A 26,544-nucleotide genomic window follows, 5' to 3' on the forward strand; every position below is an offset into this window, starting at 1 on the left:
AATAATTGTTATAAATAATAATTGTTGAACAATTTATATTCTTGAATCAGAGAAAGGTAGGATTGACAGTATGATTGCATTTCTTCCACGTCAATTTCTGAGCTACCCTCCAATACTTGGAATGCCCAGAATTGCAAGAACTCATGCAAACAACCACTCAGTGTATTGAAAGCATTTTTCATTTTCAGTCAATATATTCATCTCCACCGAGGCGGGAAGAATGACACGAGTCCCCTCGAGGTTATTGAGGACGTCAGAAGAGATCATAAGACGGCGGAGAGGAAGACAGGTAGGGGATGCACTCCGGATGGGGATGAATGGACATGGAGTGCCCTCCGGAGCCCACAATGGAACTCACCCGTACAATGAGTGCTACTCGACGACATTCATTCGTCCTATAACCTGCCCTATTCAGCCTTTGTCAGCCCTCGGGCGCTACCGTCCCCGGCTAGGGCGGGAAATTCGTTTCCTTAGCGAGCGGTCAAATAATGAACATCGGGACAATAGGCCACTTGGGGGGCCGACCAAAAGGCCCTCGATTAATAAACAATGGACCATTGTGGTCCGGAAAATTCCAATTTTGCAAGAACGTTTCCCCAGTCCGGAAAAAAAAAAATGCTGGCAGTATCCTGCTGTTCCGCAACTTATAGAATCGGTTTCTGCAGGGCTTTTGAATCGAAACAACAATGTTAAACACCAAAGGAGCTAAGAATAAATAGCATCATATAAACTTTTTTATAAATACTTCTTGAATAGAACCATAATCTTACAATAAAAACCATAAACCATACCCATCATATTCTAATCATTTCGTTCTGTAGTAGGCCAAGGCTATTTCACGAAATAACAACATTATCTGTCAATATTTATTTATGTTTTAAAAGAATGGTCACAAAAATAATTCATCATGAAACGAAAATCTACACTAACATCCTGTAGAACAGAGGGTATAAGAAATAAATCTATTCACTTATTCCCAATGAAAAAATTGTAATAATTTTGTCTTTATCACAAATTTTACATATTTCGTTAGCACCTAGACTAAGTAAATAACGAAAATTGAAGCAGCTTGTTGCGTTTTATTCCCATAAAAAATATATATGAAATAGAATCTAGAGCTACAAATCCTAGAAACTGGAGTGGGATTCCAGTTAACAAGAAGGAATTTTACATGAGAGCGGTTGAGGTTTGGAATGGCATAGCTGAGTCTAGTGGGGATACCTGCAATCATCATGCAAATAGGAATTATACGCCACTGAAACACCGTCTCTCATCAACTGGAACAACTAACATTGTAGATCCTATCACCGTACAAGCAACAAGATGTATATTCACAATTAAAGTATACTGTTTATAAATTTATGTAATGTACATGGTAAATTAATCTTTAATCTTTAAAACATGTTTCTAACAGAAAATTATAGGAAATTGAAGGATTTGATGCAAAAAGAAAATAAAGACATCTTAGGGGATTGAGATTTAAAGTTTTATTTTGTTGCAAAAGAATAATTCTTTCCTTTTTCAGAAGAAATTTGTAGCTCCAATCAATAGTTCTCAAGTTATTCAAGAGATGGAGCTCACTGTCTCTTTATTTATTACAATTATTACTAATAAAACATATACCCTTTCACATAAAGTTTTCAATAAGTAAAATATATTAATGGTACAATTTTTGTTATTTATTTATTTTTATTTGGCAAAACGTTATTTACGTAGAAGTAGATGGAATATCTGGTTTGTGAAGCCCAAGGAGGTTGCTCAAATAATCAAACTTACGATATTTTCTGGAATTTAGTTATCTATTTCATCCCAATACTTTCCTAATTTGGGAAGAATTGTGGAATTTTATATTTTCAGATCTTAAAAAAACACTTTTTCCAAACACTTCAAAAATGGAAGTGGAACTTTTCACTAAAACCAAAAATTATTATTTTCATTATCTCAAATGATAATCCAATTATTTTTTTTCAAAAAAAAATTTCCTCTAAAAAACTTTTATGAAACAGGATGTTTTTTTTTTAAAGTACTGGATGAATTTCCTTAGACCTAAATTATTTTTATTTAAACAAATTTCGGAAACGACTAAAAATATAACTGAAAGGAAAAAAATAGAAATAACAATTTCAAAATATAACTAAGTAAACATGTACTTATCACGAAATATCATGAAAAATAAATAGACAAAAACGCCGGTACGATCAAAAATGTTTTCAATATATTTCTTTTAATTAAAGCCCCTTGAAAACGTAAAAATTACTACATTGATAGTATAAATAGTTAGGATGTACCATATCTTAAAAAGCTAAAATTTACATATAATGACTTCTATGATGAAATTTTAATGGCATTATATTTTCTTATTTTAGAAGAAAAATGGAAAGATACCATTGAGACATCAGTCTGTGAGTCTTTATTAAAGGTGACGAACTCAGAACAGAAACCGAGATGACTGGCACGGATGAATTTTGGCAAGTTCGAGTCATTAATGAAATGCTGTCCCGGGCCTCGTGAACGGAAGCCAAGAAAATCTATATTTATCAAAAAACGGAGCGAAGAAAAATGACTGGAGTGCCAAAATAAACACGCTTCCTAGCTAATTCAGAGATTTAGGGGTTCTAAGTATGGATTTGGGACAGTTTCTTTAATTTATTTTAAAAAAGGAAAAACTATATTCACGAAAATTAGTAATTGTTCAATCTTAAGTGAAGAACCAATCAACAAGGAAATGTGATTAAATAGCAATAAAAATTACAATAATAATTTTCAAAATATCAAAGGTTGATTTAATCAACCACAAATAATTTTTAATAAAACATGGTATTATAAAAATTAAAAATGGAATGTTTAGGAAGAAATATTAAAATAATTGTTAAATAAAAAGAAATTGGATATTTATTTTAAGAAGGATTTTGAGCGGATTTCGAAGATGGTTTTTAGTAAATTAAATTCAAATTGATCAAAGAAGAAATTAGTTAGGAAAAATATCAAATTAAAATGAAAGAGTTAAACTGTATTCCAGTAACGAAACTGAACAATTTCTGTATGTTAAGCGGAATGATGTTCTCCAATTTCTTCTTCGTAACCTCGATTCATTGTTAAGGAGTGCCCAACCGATCAACGTAGTGTACTAATATTTTTGAAGTAGCTAGAGTACAGACAACAGCTCTAGCCGAGGTATTGTATCCAGACACAAAGAGATCTGCGGAGTACAATATGGCAGCTGTACCTCGGACTACTTTTTGTTAATCTCCCAGCGGCTGGACCGTGTGCCGTGCCTAATCGATCTTCACGGGCAACTGCCTGCTAAATCAGCCGGCGGAAGGCTACTATCCGCTCATTCAATTAGTGTTTTTTTTTATTTTAAATATATTGTACATAGTCAAAATATTTAATAAAATAGCCTACACACTTTGCTTAACAATGAGCAACAAAAGAGATAAAACGGTAGAGGTAAAGCTACAATAAAACTCTAATCCATTAGTAGCCATTCAGACTGTGTATATCTCATCAAAAGATAAAGATTTACTAATTAACATGAATCTTCATAGAATTATTGACTTATTTTAATTTACTATTAGATTGTTCCATCAATTATTTTATTTTACTCATCAATTTGTTTTAATCAATTCTATTAAACAAATTAATTCATAAAACCGGTGGATCGCATTAAAACATAAATATAGAGCTCATAACAATGCATTAATATAATCTCTATCATAACAAGGCGATAAATCATAATATCATATTATACAGACTCAGAGCTATAGATAGTTAACAATATTGAGGCCGAACGGATCGGTAAATGGAATGCCGGAAATTCGGATTGGAATGCTCGGGTGCGGTTTACCAAAGGAATGCACGAACCGACTCCAGAACTAGCATTGACGATTCATTCAACACTGGTCTGACTTCTGTCAACACATTTCTTTTAATGGGAAGGTAAAGGATAATTCCAATCAAAGAGTGAAAACAAGAAAACTTTTTTTTCAGGCACTGGTGACGGGGCAATAAATCAAAGATATTACACTCCTTGAGATGACGGGAGGGCCGTGTCAGAACTGGCATCAAAGACGTATCTAAAAATAAATTCAATAATACAAACGTCCAGCCGATTTCTTGAAAAGGGTCCTTTTCAATTTGTCAAGACAAATTACTCCTCTGACTTGTTATGAGGGGGAGTTTATTTTTAAAGTAGCCTTTTTTACCTTGTTAGTCGAGCTAAAGTGACAACTACAGGTGGGAATCCGGTCTACAAATGCTATGACAATAAGATGTCGTTTGGATCAAAGTAACCAAGAAAGTTATTGAGGTAAGCAAAGGAATAGAAACTGGTTTTAAAACATCAAATTTCAAAGGGCGATGTGGACAAACACAGTATTCAGAATAGGACCATTAAGCATGGGGAACATAGAGAAATACTTTTCACAAGAACATCATTCTTACTCCATCTCAGATTTCTATTCCTTACCAGATTCAAGTTTTATAGGAAATCTGTGTGACCCATAATTCACGTAGAATTTTAAAAATTATAATGCCAATTAAGGGATCTGCAGAAATGAAGAAGTAGCGCCATTGTCTACTTTTTTTTCTGTAACACTGGATTTCCATTGAAAACAAATCTTTAATGATGCAAAAAACGAACAGCCCATATGTTTATTTCAAACGTTTTCTGATGAATTCCTCAAGGCACACTTGAACTAATAGTGTAAGTATGTCGATTTAATGAGAAATCAACTATAAATAATGTCATTAAAGTGTAAAAAGGAATTACATTTAATAAGGAATACCCATAATAATAAGGAATACCCAACAACAAAAATAAAGATGATCGATCTGCAGGATGATAATTTTTTTTTTCTTTGAAATATTTTTAAAATTATATCACTGGGTATACAAGGGCCTTGTATCAATAATAAAAGAGATTTTCAACATTTAATTCTACACATATTTGTTTGTTCATTAAATATGCTTTATTTTGAGTGACGGCGGCAACTATAATCTTTTCAGTTTCCTATTCCACTCTTAAATATGGAGAAAATGATAAAAGTTTCTAGATAACCTAGCATGATTTTTTTATGCTAAGAATATTTATTTTAAAAAAAATAAACTAAAAAACTCCATTCCAAAACCTTTTTTTTTTATTTATAAAAAGTTTGTAGGATCCCACCATTCTTAATCCAAAGTAATTTTTTTCAAAAGTCTGAATCTCTTCTCTTTCCTATATGAAATTTATTTAATATCTCATTAAAACTATATGGACAATGGATTAAATCACTAACTAAATATGGAGTTATTCTACAGAGAAAGAAATAAAGTAAATAAACAGTGTTTAAAAAGAAGAAACCTGAGGAACGTAAGATAAGAAGGATATGAACAGGATTTTTGTGACAGGAAGACGTCGAAGAGGATTTTCGTCTTAGCTGCTCCCATACTGTCAGGAAAGACCCGGAGTAAAGGTGATATATATAGAGAGAGAACGAGGAGGGGAAAAAATAGGCCTGACTATGGGACTTAGGACTTAGTGGGCAAACAGGTGCCAGTGTGGTGGAAAATTAAGCCAGGCCACATCAGAAGTGACCTGATCCTCCGAACCACACATAATCCTGGCTATCGCCCTTTCTCACATCTTCTGGTCAGGGCTTGTAGCTGACGTTTAATTCAAGTAGACCTAAGAAGAGATAGAATTACAAATATACAAAAAGATCCATCTTAAATGTTCAATGGTAATAGCATTATTAATTATTATAAAACTATAAAATGTTATAATAATCGTGTAACGCCCACCAATAACAAATAAATAATGATAAAAAAAATTATTTTCCATGACCATGATTACCGCGCTGTGAAATAGTGGTATGAAATGATCAGATATCAAATCATTCTGGAAATAGATTACAAAAAACTTAATGTTTTTGAAGTTAGAGTGATTGGATTGAATGTCACAGTCTTAATCCATTGTTATATTATTGAATAGTATTTTTTCCTGACGAATTTTTTTTTTAGAATTGGCTGAGCTAACGAAGACAAGGGGTGGTTACAACACCGTAGTGGAGTCCTCCCTGAAATTATTCATTCGAAGGCGAATGCCTCCCACGGGAGATGTGGAGGAACGCTAACGACATTAGTAATCACTAAGAGAAGGCTGGGGACTTCTAACGACTTTAATTTGACGACTAAGAGGCCTCAAACTGACTCCGATCACATCGATTAGGACCGGTGACTGAATCCCGCAGAGACACTCACGACCTCATCCAGGCATTAAATCCAAATTACAGGGTTCCCCAGGGATGTTTAGGGCTAATTATACAACCACAAATCAAATTCGAGATAGGGAAATAAAAAAAAATTAATAAAAAGCGGGTTAGGGCAGCAGTAAATCAAGGTTTAACGACCTGAAACCGGGTAGTAATGAGGGAGCTAGCGCCAATCAGAGGAACGGAAACGAAAGATATATAACTGCGGTAATTATGGGATTTTTGGAATAATATTCTGACTATTTTATACATATACTATTTACGGAGTGACAATTTTATAGACAAATAATATCTATATGACAAATATAGAAAAAAAAACAACAAAAGAAAATAACATTTAAAAAACCGTTCAATTGGAAACGACATATAAACGCTAATCGGTCATATAACATCTCAAGAAATCCATCGATCGATGAGTATTTTAAATATTTTAACAGAAGACTGTTAAAAAACTTTTACCAGATTAATTAAAAGATAAATAAGTATTTAGAATAATTTTGAATAAATCGTTCGTTTCATTTTGGTTGGGAGAAGATCCTCCATTTCATACATGCTTAAGAAATACACTAAATGTCATAATATCCTTAAATAATGTAAACAACGATGTAAACCCTTAAAGATGATACTCCTGAGAAGTAATAATATCCCAGTTGTGCCATTAAAAATATAAATCAAAAAAGTTTTAAAAAGTGGAAAAGCGTCTAGACATGTAAATCAATACGACTTTCAGTTTTTATGTGTTCTTAGTTAACGATCACATGATAAAGGCTAAACAATAAATTACGAGATAACAACAAGTTTTATTATCAATATATGTCTGGACTTTTTTATGTAATTATTCCTGATGAGGTCATGTCTACAAGGCATAAAATAAAACGAATAAAACGTTTGCTGCGGAAAAAACTTTATTTGTTCAGTGATTCTCTTCAAATAATTTAAGTACGGAAAACACTTCATACTGATTATTCATAAAAATAAATACATTTCTATCAAAATTAAAATTCTACACCAAAAACTAGTTCAGTTTATTTCAAAATTTAGTCAGACAGCTTGCACAAATCAATATTTTCAATAATAAGTTAATTCACCTACATTAGATGCTGCTATAGTAAATTTTAAATAATAATTTTCAAGAATTAAATATATTTTATTAGAAAACTTCTCATTTTTTAAAATTAATTAACCAATTTAATTTTTTTTTATTATCACTACTCTCACTGATCTTTTTTTTTTGTCATATATCCTTTTCAGTTATACTATTAATGATTTTTTTTTATATACACATTATTATTTCTTTTTTATTTCAATATATATAAACACTTAAAGGAAATTCGTAACAATTCACTAAATGAATTAGAATTGAGGCATTGAGACCGATCCCAAAATATTTTGTAAAAATAGAATTTGAAATGTAAAACCATTGTATATCATGTCATCTGCTTAATGAAATTTATTAATTTCGAAACGGTAGATATAACATATCATTGGTCTCAAGCTGGCAGTGCAAGAGTAGATCAAATATCCTGATCCATTCTTTCTACTTACTAGGAGAGCTTGGTCGACTCTGGTTTTCGACGCCTTAATTATAGTTCATACTAGTCATGTAAGCATCAAGCTGTTTTATTTTATCTAAAGAAGCAATAATACATTACTATATTGAAATAAATAAAATACTAATATCCAGGTATTATTGAATCATAGGAGGTAACCAGAAATTAAAAGCGAAATCGGTTGCCAAGAAGTACGATAAAAGAGGGTGGAAAAATCCTATTTGATTTAATGAGGGCTACAACAGAGGTAGGGGTGGTGGATTTGGGGCTGCGTTAACATATATCACCTGGACCGTTGCCAGGATACGGCTCCCCACCTCCCGCGCGCGGGAAAATGTCTAATGTAAACAAATAATTTACTCTTCACGGAGATAATGTTTTCTTTAAATATTAAGACGCCCTCGAGCACTGACTCAGTCCTTGTTTGTATTTGTTCAGAGTTATCCTCTTTTGTCGTATCCATCAGTTCGTCTTCCCTTGACTTTCTCATACCGGCATTTTAGAAGAATCATTCAATGATCTGTTAATATTTTTACGGTTTGAACAGGTACATCTTAAACTATGAATAGCATCAGAAATATATAAATTGATGGTTTATTATTTCAAATTTTAGAAGTCCGTTATTATTATTTTATGCTTCGTTTAAAATATTGAGTTATTTTTGTTATTTCATAATGACACTTTAAAAAGTTATACATCTTTTTACATTAAGTGTTGATAATATAAATAATTTATTCAGTTCCAAACTTAGATACATTAAATTCATTAATTGAAGATTTGAATAATTTAGAATCATGCGTAATTGAGAAATTGAGCATTAATCAAAATAATTTATTAGACCAACCGAATCCAACAAAGTCCTTAATTACATAAAATATGCTAGACATATTCAATTATTTAATCTGTTTTAATTAGTATTTAATATCTGTTTTAAAAAACTATATTCGAAAAGATCCAAGTATATAAAAGAGTAACAGAAGGCGTTCCAGTATTTCGAAAAACTTTTTAATAATTCAAAATAAATATTTGTTGTGTCGAGGAAGGGTGGATAAAATAGTATAAGTCAGTTAGTACCTTTAGTTTCAAGTGCTCAGTCTTTTGCATATTATGGAATATTTAAAACAATTACGTGTCAAAAAGCCAACCGCTAGAAAAAGCTCTAAAATATGAGATGCTCAGAGGAATGCGAAGTACGATTCAAATAAATTCGGACTCTAATTTTGTTTTATCAAACAAGTCTTTTGTATCATATACAATGTAATTTCGAAACTTTCAGCTACATTATCCTTGTATCATAAACAATAGTAATAGTTTATAATTAAGAAATTCAATAAATTCATTGGTATTAAATTAAGCTACGGAAATAGTAATTTCCAAGTATACCGTTGCCAGTAACTCAAATCATACAACTAGCGGACAGTAAGATTCTCCCGCCCCTTGTAGACAGATGGAAGACTCCCTAACAGACCGGACAGACAAATAAATTGGAGCAGTCCTTTTAAAGAGGGAGGCAGCCACCTCTTTATTTATCCTCGAAGACTATATTGTCCCTTTTTTCTTAGTAGAATCGATAGGAGCCGGACTATCGATTCGGACCCCCATCTCTCTCCTGTAAATGTACCCAAGGGTCCGGACCCCACCTTTAGTTTTCATTATCCCACCCCAGGTCGTTACGACTCCTCTTCGGCCTCTATTTACGAGGAGCAGTAAACCTGGGCTTTCCCGAAGAAGGTATCATTTTTCCGACGTCTGTTGGCCTCAGTAGTCTCCGACCCGTCGTAAATAACTCAGCACTGTTAGGAAGATTACCTTTGTAATACTTATAAGTTTACTTCTCAATCATGGATTTGTATCCACAGTTATTTAGCAATGATCAAGTATACATAAATTTTGATTTTGATAAGTAACAATGATACAAATTATTATCATTAGTAACTGAATATTTTATTTTGTGTACCCCTGGCCCATTTGGGTCTAAGAATAATTTATACTCTGTTATACTAATTTATTCTCAATAAGAATTTTAACAGAGTGGAAACTTGCCGATGATTATCTACCATTATTTCCCTCAATTTTTTTTTTAGATATGTCTGCACAGTACCACTCTGACTTTCACAGCTACAAAAAACTCCAAAGCACCCAGCATAAAATGATCAAATTTTTCATTGTAAAAATACTAAAATGTTTTGAAGGGACTATATTGTTAATAATGTGTTTTATTCAATAATGTAATAATATTTTTTTATGTTGAAGTATTTGAAAATATTATCATCCTCCTATAGTTATAATATGTTACGTTTTCATATGGACAAAGGTTGGCTCCAGAACTTATTCACCCTTGACTTCCTCAGATTAACTGATTTTCTCGGTTAGGTTTCCCGGGTTTCCTTCGATCGGAATGCTCTCCTCCTAGTCCTTTATCGGGGATATTTCCATGAAAATCCTGAATAATGAATATGCCGAAGAGGGCATAGCCTGGGAGGACCTTATGAAAAGTTCCTACGAGCGCTGGAACCGTGACTCAACTACAAATTGTATGGCCTATCGAACCGTTCCAATCCTTTCCATGATTTAAAAGGCCTCCTTTGCTGTCTCACAGAATAGGATCGAGATTCCATGGATTTTTTTTTACTCCTTTCTGTCTCTCTTCTGAATTTTCTTATGCTGAATGGCACTCGTTTTGTCGATTGGGAATTTAATATTTAAAATAAATTATTTTTTCTATAAATATATATAGTATGCTCCATATTTTCACACAATTACAAATAATGGGTAAGAAAAATGTAATAGATGTAGAAGAAATATTAATTCCGAGACCAACTTAGCTGTAGTAACATAAAATTTATTATTAGATATAATTAAAATAATAATACAGATATAAAAAAAATATTGTTTTAAAAATGATATTTTTGAGTAATTTCAGGCAATATTAATAAACGTTTTATCACTTGAATTCCAATATAAATTCATTAAAGAAGTGCTAATAACATTATCTATGTGAAAAATGTCCATCTGAGAATAAAAATCTTTTACTAAAATTTTTCCAAAACGAGCTATTCAACCATAATTTATAACATTTACTGTATATTACATACATAGTACATAACAGTTACTCTACGCTACGTTACAGTTATATTTAATTTCACGAAAACTATTTTGATAAAAATACCATAATATGTGTATCAAACATCGATATCTCTTGACACTGGTTACACATTAACCCTTGCTTTGCCTTCCACATTAGAGTAGCAAAGCTTGGTTCGGAGTGTAAAGCTGAGTATAGATGCGAGTGTATATTTATTTTATTTTTACTTAAATTTAATTTTCTTTAACTTGTATACAAATTATTTTGTGACCAACAAATGAGCTTTCGATTTGTCGATTAATGTTTTATTTATTATTGAACATATTAAAATTGTAATTTTATATATTTATTTCGTTTTGTTAGTTGTATTCATACAATTTTTTTTTCGTTATTCATTACTCTGTGAAATACTCCCGTTGAAATATTGTCCCGAATAGTGGCAGATTATATTATTACTCTTCAATAAAAAACCTACATTAAGTAAAAAATAAAGTAAGACATCGCTTGTTTTATGATCATAGTAGTGATGCCCGAAATCCATCATATGGAGAAAACAGCTTTTCATGCATATTTTCTGAACTATAAACTAAATAAAGTAATAACAACGAGAATTATGTCTCCAAAGTTTACCTAATACTTGATTAATTAATGAAAAATAATTAATATAATTACTTGTTAAATCATTGACATAAAAAAAACGTAGTTCAACTTTTTACTACATTAATTTAGTATGATATTATTGGACGGCACAGACAATTTACATGGAAATGAGGAAATGGGCACATCCAATAGCCACAATGCCCAAGAATTGAAAGCGAATTGGGAAACAGAAGTACAAAAAAATGTTATTAACAAGGGAACGTGACGGGCGGAACCACAGCGGGTAGGATTACATGGCAGATTAGTACAGTCTGGTCTCAGGCTTGTATCGTTTAGGTTTTTCAGTTCACAGCCAATCAGAAGTGGATTTAGGTGTGTTTTAGTGTATCGTCGAAATTTGTTCAAAGCCGTATGGATGAGTCAGAGGTTTGTATTAATCGAGTTTGGGAATTGAAGACCTGAATATTTTTGGAGTAAAAATTCATATTCACAGTAAGCGGCTCCTCTCTATGTCCCTTACCTCTCTCACTCTCTCTCTCTCACTGCAAATCCACAAACAAAAACCTTGTGTATGATTTGTTTTATATATGTATAAAACTACTGTGTCAGAATTAAAAATTACTGAATTAAATAAAAAAATTAATTAGATATAAAAAAAAAAAATACCAAAGAAAAAACCTTATAAATCAGAGCACACAATTTCTAATGTAAATTTATTTAATAATATCAAAAACTGTAACAAGTTCTGTAATTATTACTTTTTTTTTTTCATGGAACGGCCTTAAAGACAACGCGAATATCATTACTTTTGGCTTCTCTCTTGGTTTTGTTTTCCCTTTCCTTCCATGTTTCACTCATTAACTCTGCGTAGCTTTGTTTTCTTTCTTTGGTCCATTCGATCACCTTTTTCTAATTTCTCTTTCCCATAAGAGCCTTGATTTCAATTGATCCTGATTGATCCTTCAGTCTTTTCCTATATCTTTCTCCGTCAGACAGTCCTGGTCCGTTATTCCCAGTCTTTACGTTTCTTCCTTCATCTGCCTGATGCATCCTCCTGAGCATTTGTATATATTTATAAATTATTACGTTTATAATTTTATATTTAGAAAAAAATAAGCCTAATGCGAATCTGAAAATATGTATCTGTCCATTTTCAACCTCTAACTTGAGCTTCGGTCATTAAAAAAAAAAAAGTATTCCAATCATTTTGTACTACTTCAGAGGCTATATTTTACTCCAATATAGATTTATAAATAAAAAATATTGATTGTCTGTTTTAATTTTTTAACTGATTCAGCTAGTTATTACATAGCGATTCCATTAAAAAATATGCCCCATTATTTATTGTAGTCAGTAAAAAGAAATAAAATAAAACTGTAGGTCCAGACTTTTTCCTTTACTCTCTTACAGAAAATATTTAAAGGCGTAGCTCGGAGGGAAACGAGGCTTTAGGACTGAGGTGAGGAGGGACGATAGTGGGTAGTCCCTCGGATTATTCTAGACCACCAACCAGACGAGCAGTTGCTTGCTTTGGTTCTGCAGAGGCAGTCTAAGTGAGAAGCGCCGTTTTCTGGTTAATGGTCTATTACCATTCCACTCCCTCAATTCAAAAACACAGGAGAGTTTCAGAGTAATTAGTTCGCTAGACTCTCATTGGAAATGGTTTTTGCTTTCATGTTTAAACGAATAACAGTCAAATAAAAAATTTGATAATGTAAAATAAGTAACATAAAAATTAAAATAAAAATTAACATTGTATTATTATATAAAGCATTCTACCACAACTAAAATTTTTGAGTAACAAGGTATGAAGGTATGCAACAGGCATTCCAAAACATGCTTAAACCATCACAATATAATTCAATTACAATTTAACGGGAGTATCCTCTGAAATTATTTCTAAATTGCATCTCTGCATTCTTCTTTCTTCCGGCCAAATACGTTTTACGGAAAGAAACATTTTGAAATTTTTCATAATTTACAAAGTATGCAGAATACACACAAAAAATATAAAACTTTCACATTCCTCTCACCATACATAATATAAAGACACTATACCCATGCGGAACATAGTAAATATCGAGGAGAGAAGGGCGCTGGAGAGGCAACTTATACCCCTCTCGGCTATGAAGGGTAGCGGAATTTTACCGCCTCTGTACACTGACATAAAAGAGACACGGTATCAGAGAAGGCCGATCCTGCGGTAAATTCCTTCCCCTTTCCTCCGCCACCAACAATTTATGAAGATGAGGAGACTCCGCAGTGACACCACGCTGCATTTCCCAGGGGAGGCCTACGTCTTGTCTTTTTACGGCGGTTTGAGGACCTACTTGAGTCTCTTGTCTGTCTTCTCTGGTGACGGTGTTCTTCAGTCATAGTCGTAGTTAAGGTTATAGGTTTTGAATTTTTACTTTGCCAGGAAATATGAAAATATACCTTTTTTATCCGCTTGAAAATTCTTCTTAATATAGTTTGCCTTAAATGAAAATAAATATCACAGGAAGTACAATTACATACCAAAACGTTTTAGCTCCTTATTACTCAAAATAAATCGTTTATTAATTAGAGTATAACGGTATGTTACAGATACTGACCCAAAAACTTCATCCTATTTGAAATAGAATTCATGTTTAATAGAACTCCTTTTGACAAAACTCGTGAGATCTTCCAGTATGGTGCATATTTAATAAGTTCAGCTTTAGGTTCCTTAAAAAATAAAAATAATAATCTCCCCCCCCTCCCACGCTCCATTTTAACTACTGGCCAAATATGCATAGCCAGTATAGGTGTGGCCGGAATATTACAGGCAATGGTCAAATATTGATATGATCTTTCAGATGTGAAGGCAAACATTTAAAACAAATATTTGCAAATGTATACAGCAGGGGGCTAGGCTCGATACAGGTGAGAATCTACATCCATGAAATTAATTTAGTTATAATTACCAGGACACTACGCACTAGTTATATTGCACACTCTGTAATCGTCCAACAGTGTGCTGTCTATTAAATCTAGCAGGACAAAAGTAAATGCAGTGAAAAATGAAGTGAAAATTGATTTTAGTTCAGTAGAAATATTATTATTATAATCCAGAAACATTATTCCATGTAATCAAAAGATGAATTTTACAAGATATTTTATCCCGAAAATAAAACTATTTTCGGGAAATTGTGAATAAAACAAAAAAGAAAGAAAAGCTTTTAATGTTGCTTAGAACAATTATTTATTATGAAGACTACTTATTACATCACTAACATAGATTAACTTACGTAATTATTAAATAATTAATTTTGCAGTGCTATTCATGTAAAAGTAATTATAATGACATAAAATTTAATAAATCGAAGTTGCTTTCGAGATCATTGCTGCAACTAGCAATATAACTGTTATCTTGCATTTTCGATTGAATATAATCACCGATTTCAAAAAATCTTCATATCAGCAATGTTTTTGAATTTTAATTACCTTGGACTATTTTTAATTTGGCACATTTTCATTTATATGTATTTTAGAAACTGAAATGAAAAATATCATATAGTTATATGCTAAATATGAAAAATCACCATTATAAATTGGTGAATAGTAATAGAATAAATATGAACTGAATTTATAGATTTATGTGATTTTTTCAGACGTTCTGGTAGAGTTATACTTTTGGATTCTACTGGTCTTGATTTCATTTGATTTATACTCAATTGAAAAATACATACCAGAACTTTTTATGGATTCAGTGCAAACGTTTTCATATAGGTTCTTTCCTCCAGGATTTGAATTTATATTTTTGAAAAATAAATTAATTATAGATTTCAAATTTATTATTTTTCTACTCTGCCATTTTCACTAGTGTGATACACTTTGAGGAATTGAATATTGACCCATTGTTTGTTTACTATGTTTCCTAATATCTCTGAATCTTAGTCTAACATTGGAACTAAACTTTATACAATTTTTTTTACATTTCTACCTCTACATCGTGTTAAAGAGCCAACTGTGCTCCCTGAATACCCATAAGAATGCAATTGTCTTATCCTTCGATGCGAACATTGTATGCAATACTTTATATTTTTAACACTTAAAGCTTTATTTTTAGAGAAGTAATCAATCAGTGAAAAATAATTATAAAATATAATAACACTTCTAGGTTTGTTTGATTGAAGCTTAATGATTTAACTGCAATGAAACAAGAGAAAACACGTAATTAAGTAAATAAAAAGTTGATTTATTTTACACTTTTTTTTCAGTCGGTACACTTAAACTAGATACCTTTTTTAACAAGAGCTCAAGACTGAAGACTTTGACCTTATGCAAATAGGAGATATGACATCGATGACTTGCATTATTAATGTATATCTATAACTGTGGTCCGAAACAATACTTTTTGTGATTTGCTAGATTTGAGTTTATACCCTCTCTACAACATCGTAAGGTACTTGCGAATACGGGAGTAGTTCTAGCACTGCCTCTGATGTAAGAATACATTAAATAATTTGTTCTGAACTAAAACTTTATGGTTTATAGTAAGCTTTTATTTTCCTTTCCAACTTAATTAAATATACAATCAGCAATCTCATCAATAGCTTCTTCATTGTGTATGATTGGAATTGAATTTTGTTCCTTCACCCATCTTGATGATAGCCCATTCATAAACACGAACTGTACTATTGATATTACAAAGTCCAACTAAAGCACGAATATCAAAGTTATGATACTCTCTGATTGGTCGGAGGAGTGGCTCAAACGAGCCTACTAAAGGAGGGATTTGACCAGCTGATTAGGAAGGACTTGCCTGATTGGCTGAAGGCAAACAGCTCCTGATGAGCCCGTGGCCCCCTCACAATCACATATTTAAATGGCCTCATGAATAAATTCAATAATAAACGGGACTGGGGACGGAGGGTGGACGAAGCCAATCAGCCCCGGTATCTGATAGTGGCTGCATGTGCATCACGGTACACGCTGCGATGTTATCTTCCCATCTATATTGTTACGCGGAAATCCGTAAGGATAAATAATGCTGCATAATTTCCTGTGAAATATGCTCTCGTTTTAGGGAAAAATCTAAAGCTAATACTAAAGGTACTAAAGATCGTGAAACAACGAAATCATTTTTTGTATTTTTTCAGTGAAAGTTAAGTACAATAAGACTCGAATAAATTGAATATGGAAATTTGTTAAAGAAACTATTCCGAGGAACTTATCGTCATCAAGAACTTACATTCAAAGTTAGATATTTTCTCTTGTAATATCAGTTTATATTTGCTTAGAGTGCAACTACAATAATTAGATATAAAACTGAAGCTATGTATACAAAATGTTCTTTACAACTACGACAAGTGTTTCAAGTTGAATACCTCTTCTTCCATTTAAATCTAAGGTTTTATTAAACAAAATTAACACTCCTTTCGCGTCTTCATTCACATGAAGTAGCCAGAAATATTTCAAATCATAGAAACAAAATAAACTGGCCTAATCACATTAGAAAATCGATGATAACTTCAGAACTTGACTACACTTTTTGTAGATGTTGGATGATATTTGTAATTGATTTAATTTTCTAATTGGTAAAATCAGTTAATCGAAAGATAAAACAGTATTTGAATTATGAAATACAGTAAAAAAAGAGAGATTACTTAATTATTTTTAGCATTTAAATCGATGATATTTTGTAGAAACAGTAAAATTTCATTTTTTTACCAGTTGCTCTATAAATTTACAAGAATTACATTTATACCTTTAATACCCATCAATCTATTTCGTTGAGTGGAAATAGTTTCCGAACATAACAAACTGACCCTCCAATGCTTGGCTACTGCTAGCTTACAGTATATATATATTAACTATTTAACAATTATATAACATTAAAATAAATTATCAGTAAGGAAAAGTAATGAAATCATGATTAATTTTGATCGTGAATTCCTTTATACAAGATAAAATTTCTTCCAATATGATAAGAACATTTTTAAGAAAAAATAGCCTGTAAATCAGTCAAGAACTTTCGGAGGTAAGGAACGAAAGTTTAATATTTTATTTAAATAAGGTTTGTATACATATTGATATTAATATTTCCATTTGGAGTTCATTAGATAATTAAAAAATACAAATAAAACTGAGACGGTATTTGAAAACATATTCCGATCTACTAAAAAATTAGATATACGATTATAATAATTAAAAAAAAATCATAAAAATTACAATTTATTTTCTAAGATATATTAGGTAGTAATTTTAACGTCACAATAACAATATTTATATTCCAGGTTGAGATAAAAAAGAGTTAATATTTATCTTAGAGAACAATAACGATAAAAATAATTATTAAAGTAAAATTAATCGTCTTAAACATTTGGATTTTTTTTTCTTATAGTTACAATTTTACTGAGCTTTTTCTGGGAAAAAAATGATATAATTAATACTGGAATAATATAAAGGAAGTATTCAATATCTTATGTACCAATTCTGTTATTAGTTAATAATTTATATCGATCTAATGTATTTTTTAATGAACATCATATTTTTTATTTACCTAGTATTATTGTTTTTATTTCATTTTTCTGTTACCATTTAAATAATTTTTCCTTTAGATCAGTGTGTACATAAGGCATGGATAAATACTTAAAATGTTAATACGTATTGTCCTGAATTGTAGCACCTTGTATTAATATTCTTCAATAAAACTATTATTATCAATTATCATTAAAATACTAGTTCAACCCCTACAGGTGAAAAGGAATTTAGTTGTTTTGTTTTTTTCTTGCTTTTTCAACCTATTTAAAAGTATCTGTTACAAACATTAAACTGCTTAACTTCGAAGTACCATGTTGGTAAGACAAGTACTCAATACCTCGCCAGACCATCCACATCTTCCCATTTCTGGGAAAGAATACAGGACGCTATTACCGAGCAGCTGGGGGCAGCGGAGAAGATTTAATGAGAGACTCACCAAGTCGTGACGCGAGACCCAGCCCATGCCGTCATAGCTCACGCGACCGTCTGCTCTGTATCATTACCTCTCGGCAACCACGTCCATGCAATGTTCTGCTCCTTTGTGTCTGAGGGATGATCTACGATGGTTTGGCAAATGCTAGGTATTCCCGCCCTCATTTACCCAGGGAATGGTTGTCGGCACCTTCAAAACTAAGGAGGCACAACTGAACGGACCCTTCGTGGAACTATGAACTGATTTTCGTACTAGAATCGCTCCTTTCTGACTTATACCTGATAAGATCATTATTAAATTACTTCTTTTTATAATGTTTTTAGAACTGTTTTTATCTGGACATATGGAGTTGAGCTTTGGGGCTCCACTAAACCATCAAATTTCCCCCGAATCCAATCCTTACAGTCCAAAATCCTTAACGCTCCTTACTTTATCACAAATCAAGTCATCCATCATGACCTCAATGTTCCATATGTTGCCGATTTGGCCAAATCCAGATACCACTCCTTCCATGGAAAACTTCCCAACCATCCAAATCCACTTGTTTCTAACCTGGCTTCTTCTTCATTACCTAATAACCCTACTAGGCGTCTGAAAAGAAGATGGCCTCAGGATCTTCTCCTCTAGAAATGTTATTGGAGTTCTATCAATGCGTAGATTCTCCACATGTTTGTATCGTGTCACTATTTTACCTACAGTAAATTTACTTGTTGTATATATGTTATACAGTTGTAAAAACAATAAATAAATGATTAAAAAAAAAAAAAAAGAACTGTATTAACTATTATACACTGACTGAATCTCGGTCTTCATATTTCATTTTCGCCTTGTGATGGAGGAAATAATTTTGAAATACAAAGAAATTGTGAGAATAATCCAGAAGTTATCATTATTCTCCTAATGCTTGCTTTTTTAAATGATTTTGTACGGATCACATTAAATCTCTAAATATTTTAAAAAGTGTTGCATTTTTTTTCCCCCGTTGGGCATTTAGTACGTTCTTCCTATTAATGAAGCTCTAGGTGATTATGTACAAAATTAAGGTTTCGGTGGTTTTCTTTTCTTCTTCTGCTTTCCTGTATATATATTCTGTAACATGTATATTACCTTACAATTATTTTATTCGCAATGCAATAAATTAAACCCCCACAATACCACCTACTCCACAATATTTTATTTTTCATTTTACATTCTCTTTTCAGTATTGAGGTCAGTATCAATATTATTTCTGTTTTATTATCATATATTATTCCTTTCTTTATCTAATAACTTACCACTTATCAACCACTTTGATTTGTTATTGCACCTAACACTCACTTACTCTTGTCTTATTTTAATTTTACCGTATTTTTTACTATTTCTATTAATTAGTATTTCATTAATGTTCATTTGTTAGTATTGCATTCATTTCTACTTTTATTCCTTTAGCTTACTGTTCCTTTTTAATATCAATTTTGTTTCATGTACCATCTTTTATACAACTTAACATTAACCTTGATGAAGCCTTGCAAAGTGGTACGAAACGTAGGTTACTAATAATCTTTTTTGTCTGATATTTTTGTACCTTTCTTGACAACCACCCGGACCAACTTCCTACAATTAATTCTATTCGGTGAACTGAGAATCCTCTAAAAAGGGTTTCTTTTTTTCTATATTTTAAATTGGATTGAACGCAAGGATTCTTATATGTTCATCGGAGCAGTCAAAGACAGTCCTGATAAATTATGCACAATGACTTTTATAGAGATCTTGAAGTCAAAAAAGATAAGGGATAATAAAATAGAAACCATTTTCTTAAAGTCCTAAAGGAAACACGGGCTTAATATTTCCCCAGCAAAGGCGGGAGGCAGGACATAAACATGTGAGGGATAGTCCTCAAGCTGATAAAGTAATATAGTTTATTAGGGGAATAAAAACTTTTCCATTTCCCTGAACAAGAATCAATTGAGGCTCATCCCGGGCGGTAGTTAGTTCACTTTATTCCCTTGCAAACAATAATCTCTCCGATTTACGATAGGCTCGTGTTTATTGGACTTCCTTCGTTTTGTCTCTTCATTTACGTTACAACAAGTAATAAAATAAAATAAAGTTATGTGACAACAAGATCATTACTTATTTTATTTATTATTTTTTTTTTTATGATTTTTAATCTCAGTTGTTGATTCCCAGCATCACTACAAAAGTGAAACGAGCATCAATGTTCATAATGCGCTAATAAAAAGTATAGTTAAATAAATATTTTAAAAATTGATTTTTTTGATGCAGTAAATAATCATATGTTTCCAGTTCGAATATTTCCCTCCTCTAAGACACAACCCCTGATGAAGACCTGAAACTCAGGTCGAAACGTCGGCATAAAATAAATAAATATGGTGTTGTTTATTTGTGTTGTTCTTTGCTGACCGCACCCCCCGACAAACTTCTCTAATCGTTAATCTACGGTCAAATATCTACACCTCATTTAAAAGCAATGCTTGGGAAACCCAGAGATCCTGTGCTGATATCCCATAAATATAATATAGGTCTCTTTAGCAATAAGAGTCGTTTAATTTTAATTTTAAATTTTTTTTATTTTCCAGTTTTTCTGTTTTTTTTTTTTTTTTGTAGAAACTCAAAGACAATTGTTTCTACATAAAATAATTTCACCTCAAATTCTGAGCATTAAAAAAAAAAAAAGAAAAAACTTTGTGTAAAAAATTTTATATGTCGAAAAATTACTTTTTATACCATAAATGCGCACAAACTGCTCCAATTCCGTTCTTTTCAGTTTTAACACATTTTTACTACAAAGGAGAGATTTTTTTGATGAGTCATACTACATAGATTTATAAATTATTTAAAATTTTAAATGATATGAAACCAAAATGATTTCTGTGGCCCAATTTTCTATAAATTTATGATTTTTTTTCAAATATTAGAGAATATAAAAAAAAAAGAAAGATTTACCTCCTTATTGCTGCAGACCCCTCAATAGATATTAGAACGCTTAAGACAAACAACTGAATCCAGAACGAAGGCGAAAATAAGCATTATTTGTTTATTAATTAAATCATGATGACAGATTAATGTTATAATTAAGAAAATTATATAATTTACCAAAAAAAAAAAAATTAGCTCCTCTATCTATTAACAATTTACAAAATTGAATTCTTGATATACAGAAGTTTAATCAAGCATAAGACCCGTCGTGGGTGTTCCACGGCCGGCATCAACGATGACGGAGCCAGTCATTAAAGAAGGATAAGCCACAGCATTTTAATAGCCCAACTACCTAATGCGGGCTGATGTTAGTAATTATTCAATCATAATTACAGACTAAAGGATATTATCAATGAATGTATTGAATTACAATATTTAGTCGAAGAGAGTACGAAAATATTTTGTATCTAAAAGCAAAATAATTTACATATTTTTTTTCTTTTTTGAGGAAGGTTGAACGAAGAATAAGCAATTGAGGAGTAAAACAAGAATTAGATAGCTACTCAATTTCATTAGTCAATAAGACCGTTTTGTCTGTCTCTAATTATAGTAATTCCAACATTCTCTGCTAGATAGAAGCACTTCAGCTTGACTTCATAATGCAAGGTGTAGTCTCTTGCTAAGAAATACGTCGGAACAGCCGAGATGTTCATCACAATCTTCATTGTTCAACGATCCAATACTTCATTAGCTAGAATAGAAACTCAGTGCGTAGATATAACAGTAAGTGAGCATCAGGATAACTACTTTTTTTTTAAGTATTACAATTCACAAACGATTAACTTGGAATCCTCAAACAAGACTAAAAAGACAGAAAATTGTACGTCGATTATCAGGCCTATTGAAACATATGGAGATTATTGGATGGAGATATAGGAGATATAATTGGACTTTGGAGCTCCAATACCATTGAACTCCTCTCGTATCCAATCCTTACGATCCAAAATTCATAAAATCCTCAATGCAACTTACTTTAACACCGAGAAAATCCTCCATAGAGACCTTAATGTTCCATATTTAACCGATTTAGCCTAAACCAGATATCAATACTTTCATGATAAACTCCCTCACCACCCAAACCCACTAGTTTCTAACCTTGCTTCTTCTTCCATTCCTGACAATTCTCCGAGGCGTCTGAAAAGAAGATGGCAGCGAGACCTTCTAAGGTAGAAAATTATTAGAGTGCTGCTAATGGGTAGTTTCTCTACATGCCTGTATAACTCCATTATAAACTTACATCAAATTTACTAGATGTATTTTTATGTAAGTTAATAGTTATGGAGTGGTTTAATAAGTAAGAAGCTATCAACTTTTAAACTTTCTCCACTCTAAGAAAAAAATGGCGGGTTGCAAATGACTCGGTGAATTGCTAAAAGCTAATTTATTTATTTTATATAAGAAAAAATAATTTTCTGAAAAACGTTCTGAAAAGTTGGAAAAAGTTCTTTTCATGTACCAAAATACATTTTAGAATATAGCTGCCTCCTAATCCCAGCAAATTTATAAAATTTTAATTACAGCATATCTTAATTACAACAAAAAATAATTAGCTTACCTTCCATGTTGAGGACCTACGTTTCCACTGTCGAAGGAAGAGCTAGCTGAAATATCTTCGTCTGGTATCATGCCCGATTCCATACCCAGCGGTGCAATACATTGCGCTGTGGAAAAAACAAAAGTAACAACAATATCAATAAACATTTGTAATAAATAAAATGAGGTATTAAATAAATAAATAAAACAATATAATTATGCTGTCAACATTAGAAATTATCAAGAGTACTTGTCGTAAGTATAAGTTGAACTTGTTATATAGTGAAATATTAACCACTTTTTGGTTATTGTTTTAGAATGCTGAAATGCGATGTACTATCTTAGTTCTTCATTTACATGATATTACGTTTTTTAGCCTCGGCTAGGCCTGATTTGAAACCTTTACTGCTTAGTTATTTTATATTATATGGTGACTAAATGCTTTATTTTTTAGTATATATTTATCTTTTCTGACTATAGAATTTTATTTGTGCATATAATAAAGTTGATTTATAAAATTTGACACTTAGAGACCGATACATTTGGTATAGTTATTAAAAAAGTAAGTAGTGATTGATATTCAGCACGAATAAAGAATTTTATTGGAATGAATGTATTTAGAATCCTATCTCTAGTTAGAATGGGTAAAATTATTGTCAAACGGAATATAATTTATGCTTTAGGAGTCTAATTTTAAAGTTGTCGATTTTCGGAATATTTGGGAAACTCGTGGAAGTCGAGTATCAGTCCAGGAAATGCCAAAGAGCTTAGACATGGGACTTACTGTGTGGGACTGTATTACATGAAGTAGGTACTTATTTTCAAGAAGGGTCTTCCTCTTTTGAAGGTGTATTTATAGAGTTCTTGCATTTATATTTGTTTTTCCTGGTTTTTTTTTTTTTTTTTTCTTCTTGGTAATACGGGTTCATAACAAAAAAGAAATATTGTAATGATTTTAGGATATAATTTAAAAATATATATGGAGGGTTGTTATAGCAGTGAAAAGGGAAACGTTAGGACGGATGTCAACCTAGATCTAAGCTATGTCTTGGCTTAGCATAGCTCAGACCTGACAATAAGTTTTCTTAGGTTGGCTTTGATAGTTCACATGCAACACAATAATAATTAAAAACAAACGAACCATCCAATACTAAACTAATTGTTAGTAATGAGCTTAACTTTGTGCTTGGATGACAACGGCCTGAATTAAAAATACTTAAATATTTTTTTATTTTATTTTCAAGGATCCCATCCTGTGATTTGCAACTATTTACTAGGACTTATATTTGTTCGGACTTCCAACCATGATCACCTAGGTTCGATTTCCTCACCAATCAATTTAAAAAAAAAAAATATGTATATAAATCGTAAAGGAAAAATGTAGTGTATATTAAAGTTAGAATAATTGCATTTTCATTTTTAAAAACTGTTAATTAGTAATAATTAATTAAATACATTTAATAGACTTGGCACTTTTTATTAATTATTTTACATAATTAGAAACTCCATCGTTTCGGCTAATCTGGTCATAATCTATGAATTAATAGCTTTAATTAAAACTTTCTATCAACAACTATAAAATCATTATTAATCATAAATACTCATACCTCAATTTTCAATTTCACTGCCTCAAAATACTTTCTAAATTAGTTGCAGGCTATTATGCCCAAGTCTAATATATAATTAATTAACCTATATAACACTACTTAATAGTAGAAACCATCGTTATTATTTATTAAGTCACGACATTTCACGACTAATTACTTAATTTTATCTAAATTATTAATATTATATTATTTGATTTAATTTAATCGGATTATCTTATTAACACTACCCTATTTAAGCCTGCATCAAGTGAGGCTATTATATCTATATATCCGATGTATTTATTTCTTTATTAATTTAAATTATATCAAACTTGATTCTAAACAATTATTGAAAATCTAACAATAATTGTCATAAATTAATTTATATAAAAATTAAGCATAACGCTGGTTTCAATCTAGTGTCTGATTTAAAATGAACCGACTAATTAATATTATCAAATACATAAATTAGGTAAAGCATTGTGTTTTCAAAATCAAGTTTATGTCTTTATTTTGGGTACAAGGTGCACCAGTATTGTTTTAATTCAGCCCTTCTCCATATTGCTTGTAAATTCTCTCTCCCAAAAATTATTTGGTTCTTCCTATTTACATTAGAGGACAATTAAAGCATAGAAATTTTTATAATTGTCCAGATTGATATTTTGTTCTTTGTATGCATATAAGCGATGGTTTATATCGAAGACAGTAGCTTCTGTTTACAATTGCAGATGTAGATAAAGGAAGAAAGATGATACTAGGAGTGTAGAGTAGGGCGTGAGGGATGGGCCACAATTGATAGGATATCGGCAACTCCCAAGAGGAACCGATGAAGACGCATCCCTCTCCAACCGAATTACCTAGGGTTCCGAGGCAGGGAGTGATAGTAACAGATCAAAGTCTCATCGGATATCGTAAAATGCTTAGATCCAACCGAAGGCAGTAAACCACTCCTGCCCTTACTCTAGGAGTCTTCTGTTCGGGGCAGAAGGTAACTCATCAATTTTGAAAATTAAAAAGACATTTAGAGACACTTCAGAAAATAAAAAGATATCTGAAAGGAAGTTAGGGAGGGTAATTTTTTTTTTCTCTTTAACTAGATATTTAGGTAATTGCATTAATCGACCACTTCATGTTAGTCAGAAAGAAACCATTTAAAAGCAAGAATGAAGTCATTGACTAGAATGAAGACCCCTACATTATCAGTCGCATTGACTCATACTTATAAGATATCGAATAGTAAGGATTTCTTGCAATCTAACTTTTGATTCGTAATAAACAGATAATAATAAAATCAAAACAAACGACATGAAATAATCATTAGTAACATCCCCTACACTTTTCCAATACTCAATTCACTTCAAATATTGATAACATGTTATGTGATTTATCAAATATGATAAACATTCATGTTATGTTTTGAAAATTCTCTTGGAAATCCATCAGAAATACCTTTACACCTTTTTTTCATTTTTCCTATCATTCTGACTGACCGGTTTGGGCTCTTTAAGTTCGTGGTGAATGACGAATAAAATTTAATTTAAAGAGGATTTGGTAAAAATAATAAATGATTAATAAACCTGAATAACACCAAACGTTTTTCCTTCAACATAACCCAGATCAATCCGTAATGAATAAATAATATAAATATATGTAAATAATATTCCATAATGAATGAATAAATCCGATTAGTTGCTTCATTTTCAATTTTATTTTATCAAGTATATAATAATAATAATAATAAAAGCCTAAAGAACAACTTCTATGCCGATACCACCAATCGCTCTCTACTTAAATCCTTCCAGTGAAGCCCCTCCAAACCCAATTCTACTAAATCAGTTTTAACGCCAATCCTCCAGTCTACGATTCAGTCCACTCGGACGTTTACCCGTTGGTTCAGTATTACCATTTTAGGGATCCGCTCGTTACTAAGCCCTACAACCATACACGTCCATCTTATACGTAATGTTATAACCTGAATAATATTTACCAGGTGCAGGTCCCTTAATTCAGCGTTGTG

General features: G+C 31.5%; 1 protein-coding gene across 1 annotated transcript in view; it reads right to left on the minus strand.

The window, feature by feature from the left end:
* LOC106690708 (discoidin domain-containing receptor 2) overlaps positions 1-26,544 on the minus strand; it is a 411,939-nt gene that overhangs the window by 104,292 nt on the left and 281,103 nt on the right. The window contains exon 4 of the mRNA XM_067045155.1: positions 22,964-23,069. Coding sequence (XP_066901256.1) covers positions 22,964-23,069 — 106 coding nt within the window. The remainder of the gene's footprint in view (positions 1-22,963; positions 23,070-26,544) is intronic.

Source organism: Halyomorpha halys, unplaced genomic scaffold (assembly GCF_000696795.3).
Source record: "Halyomorpha halys isolate HHAL.00 unplaced genomic scaffold, Hhal_1.1 Scaffold50.1, whole genome shotgun sequence".
Lineage (NCBI taxonomy): Eukaryota > Metazoa > Arthropoda > Insecta > Hemiptera > Pentatomidae > Halyomorpha > Halyomorpha halys.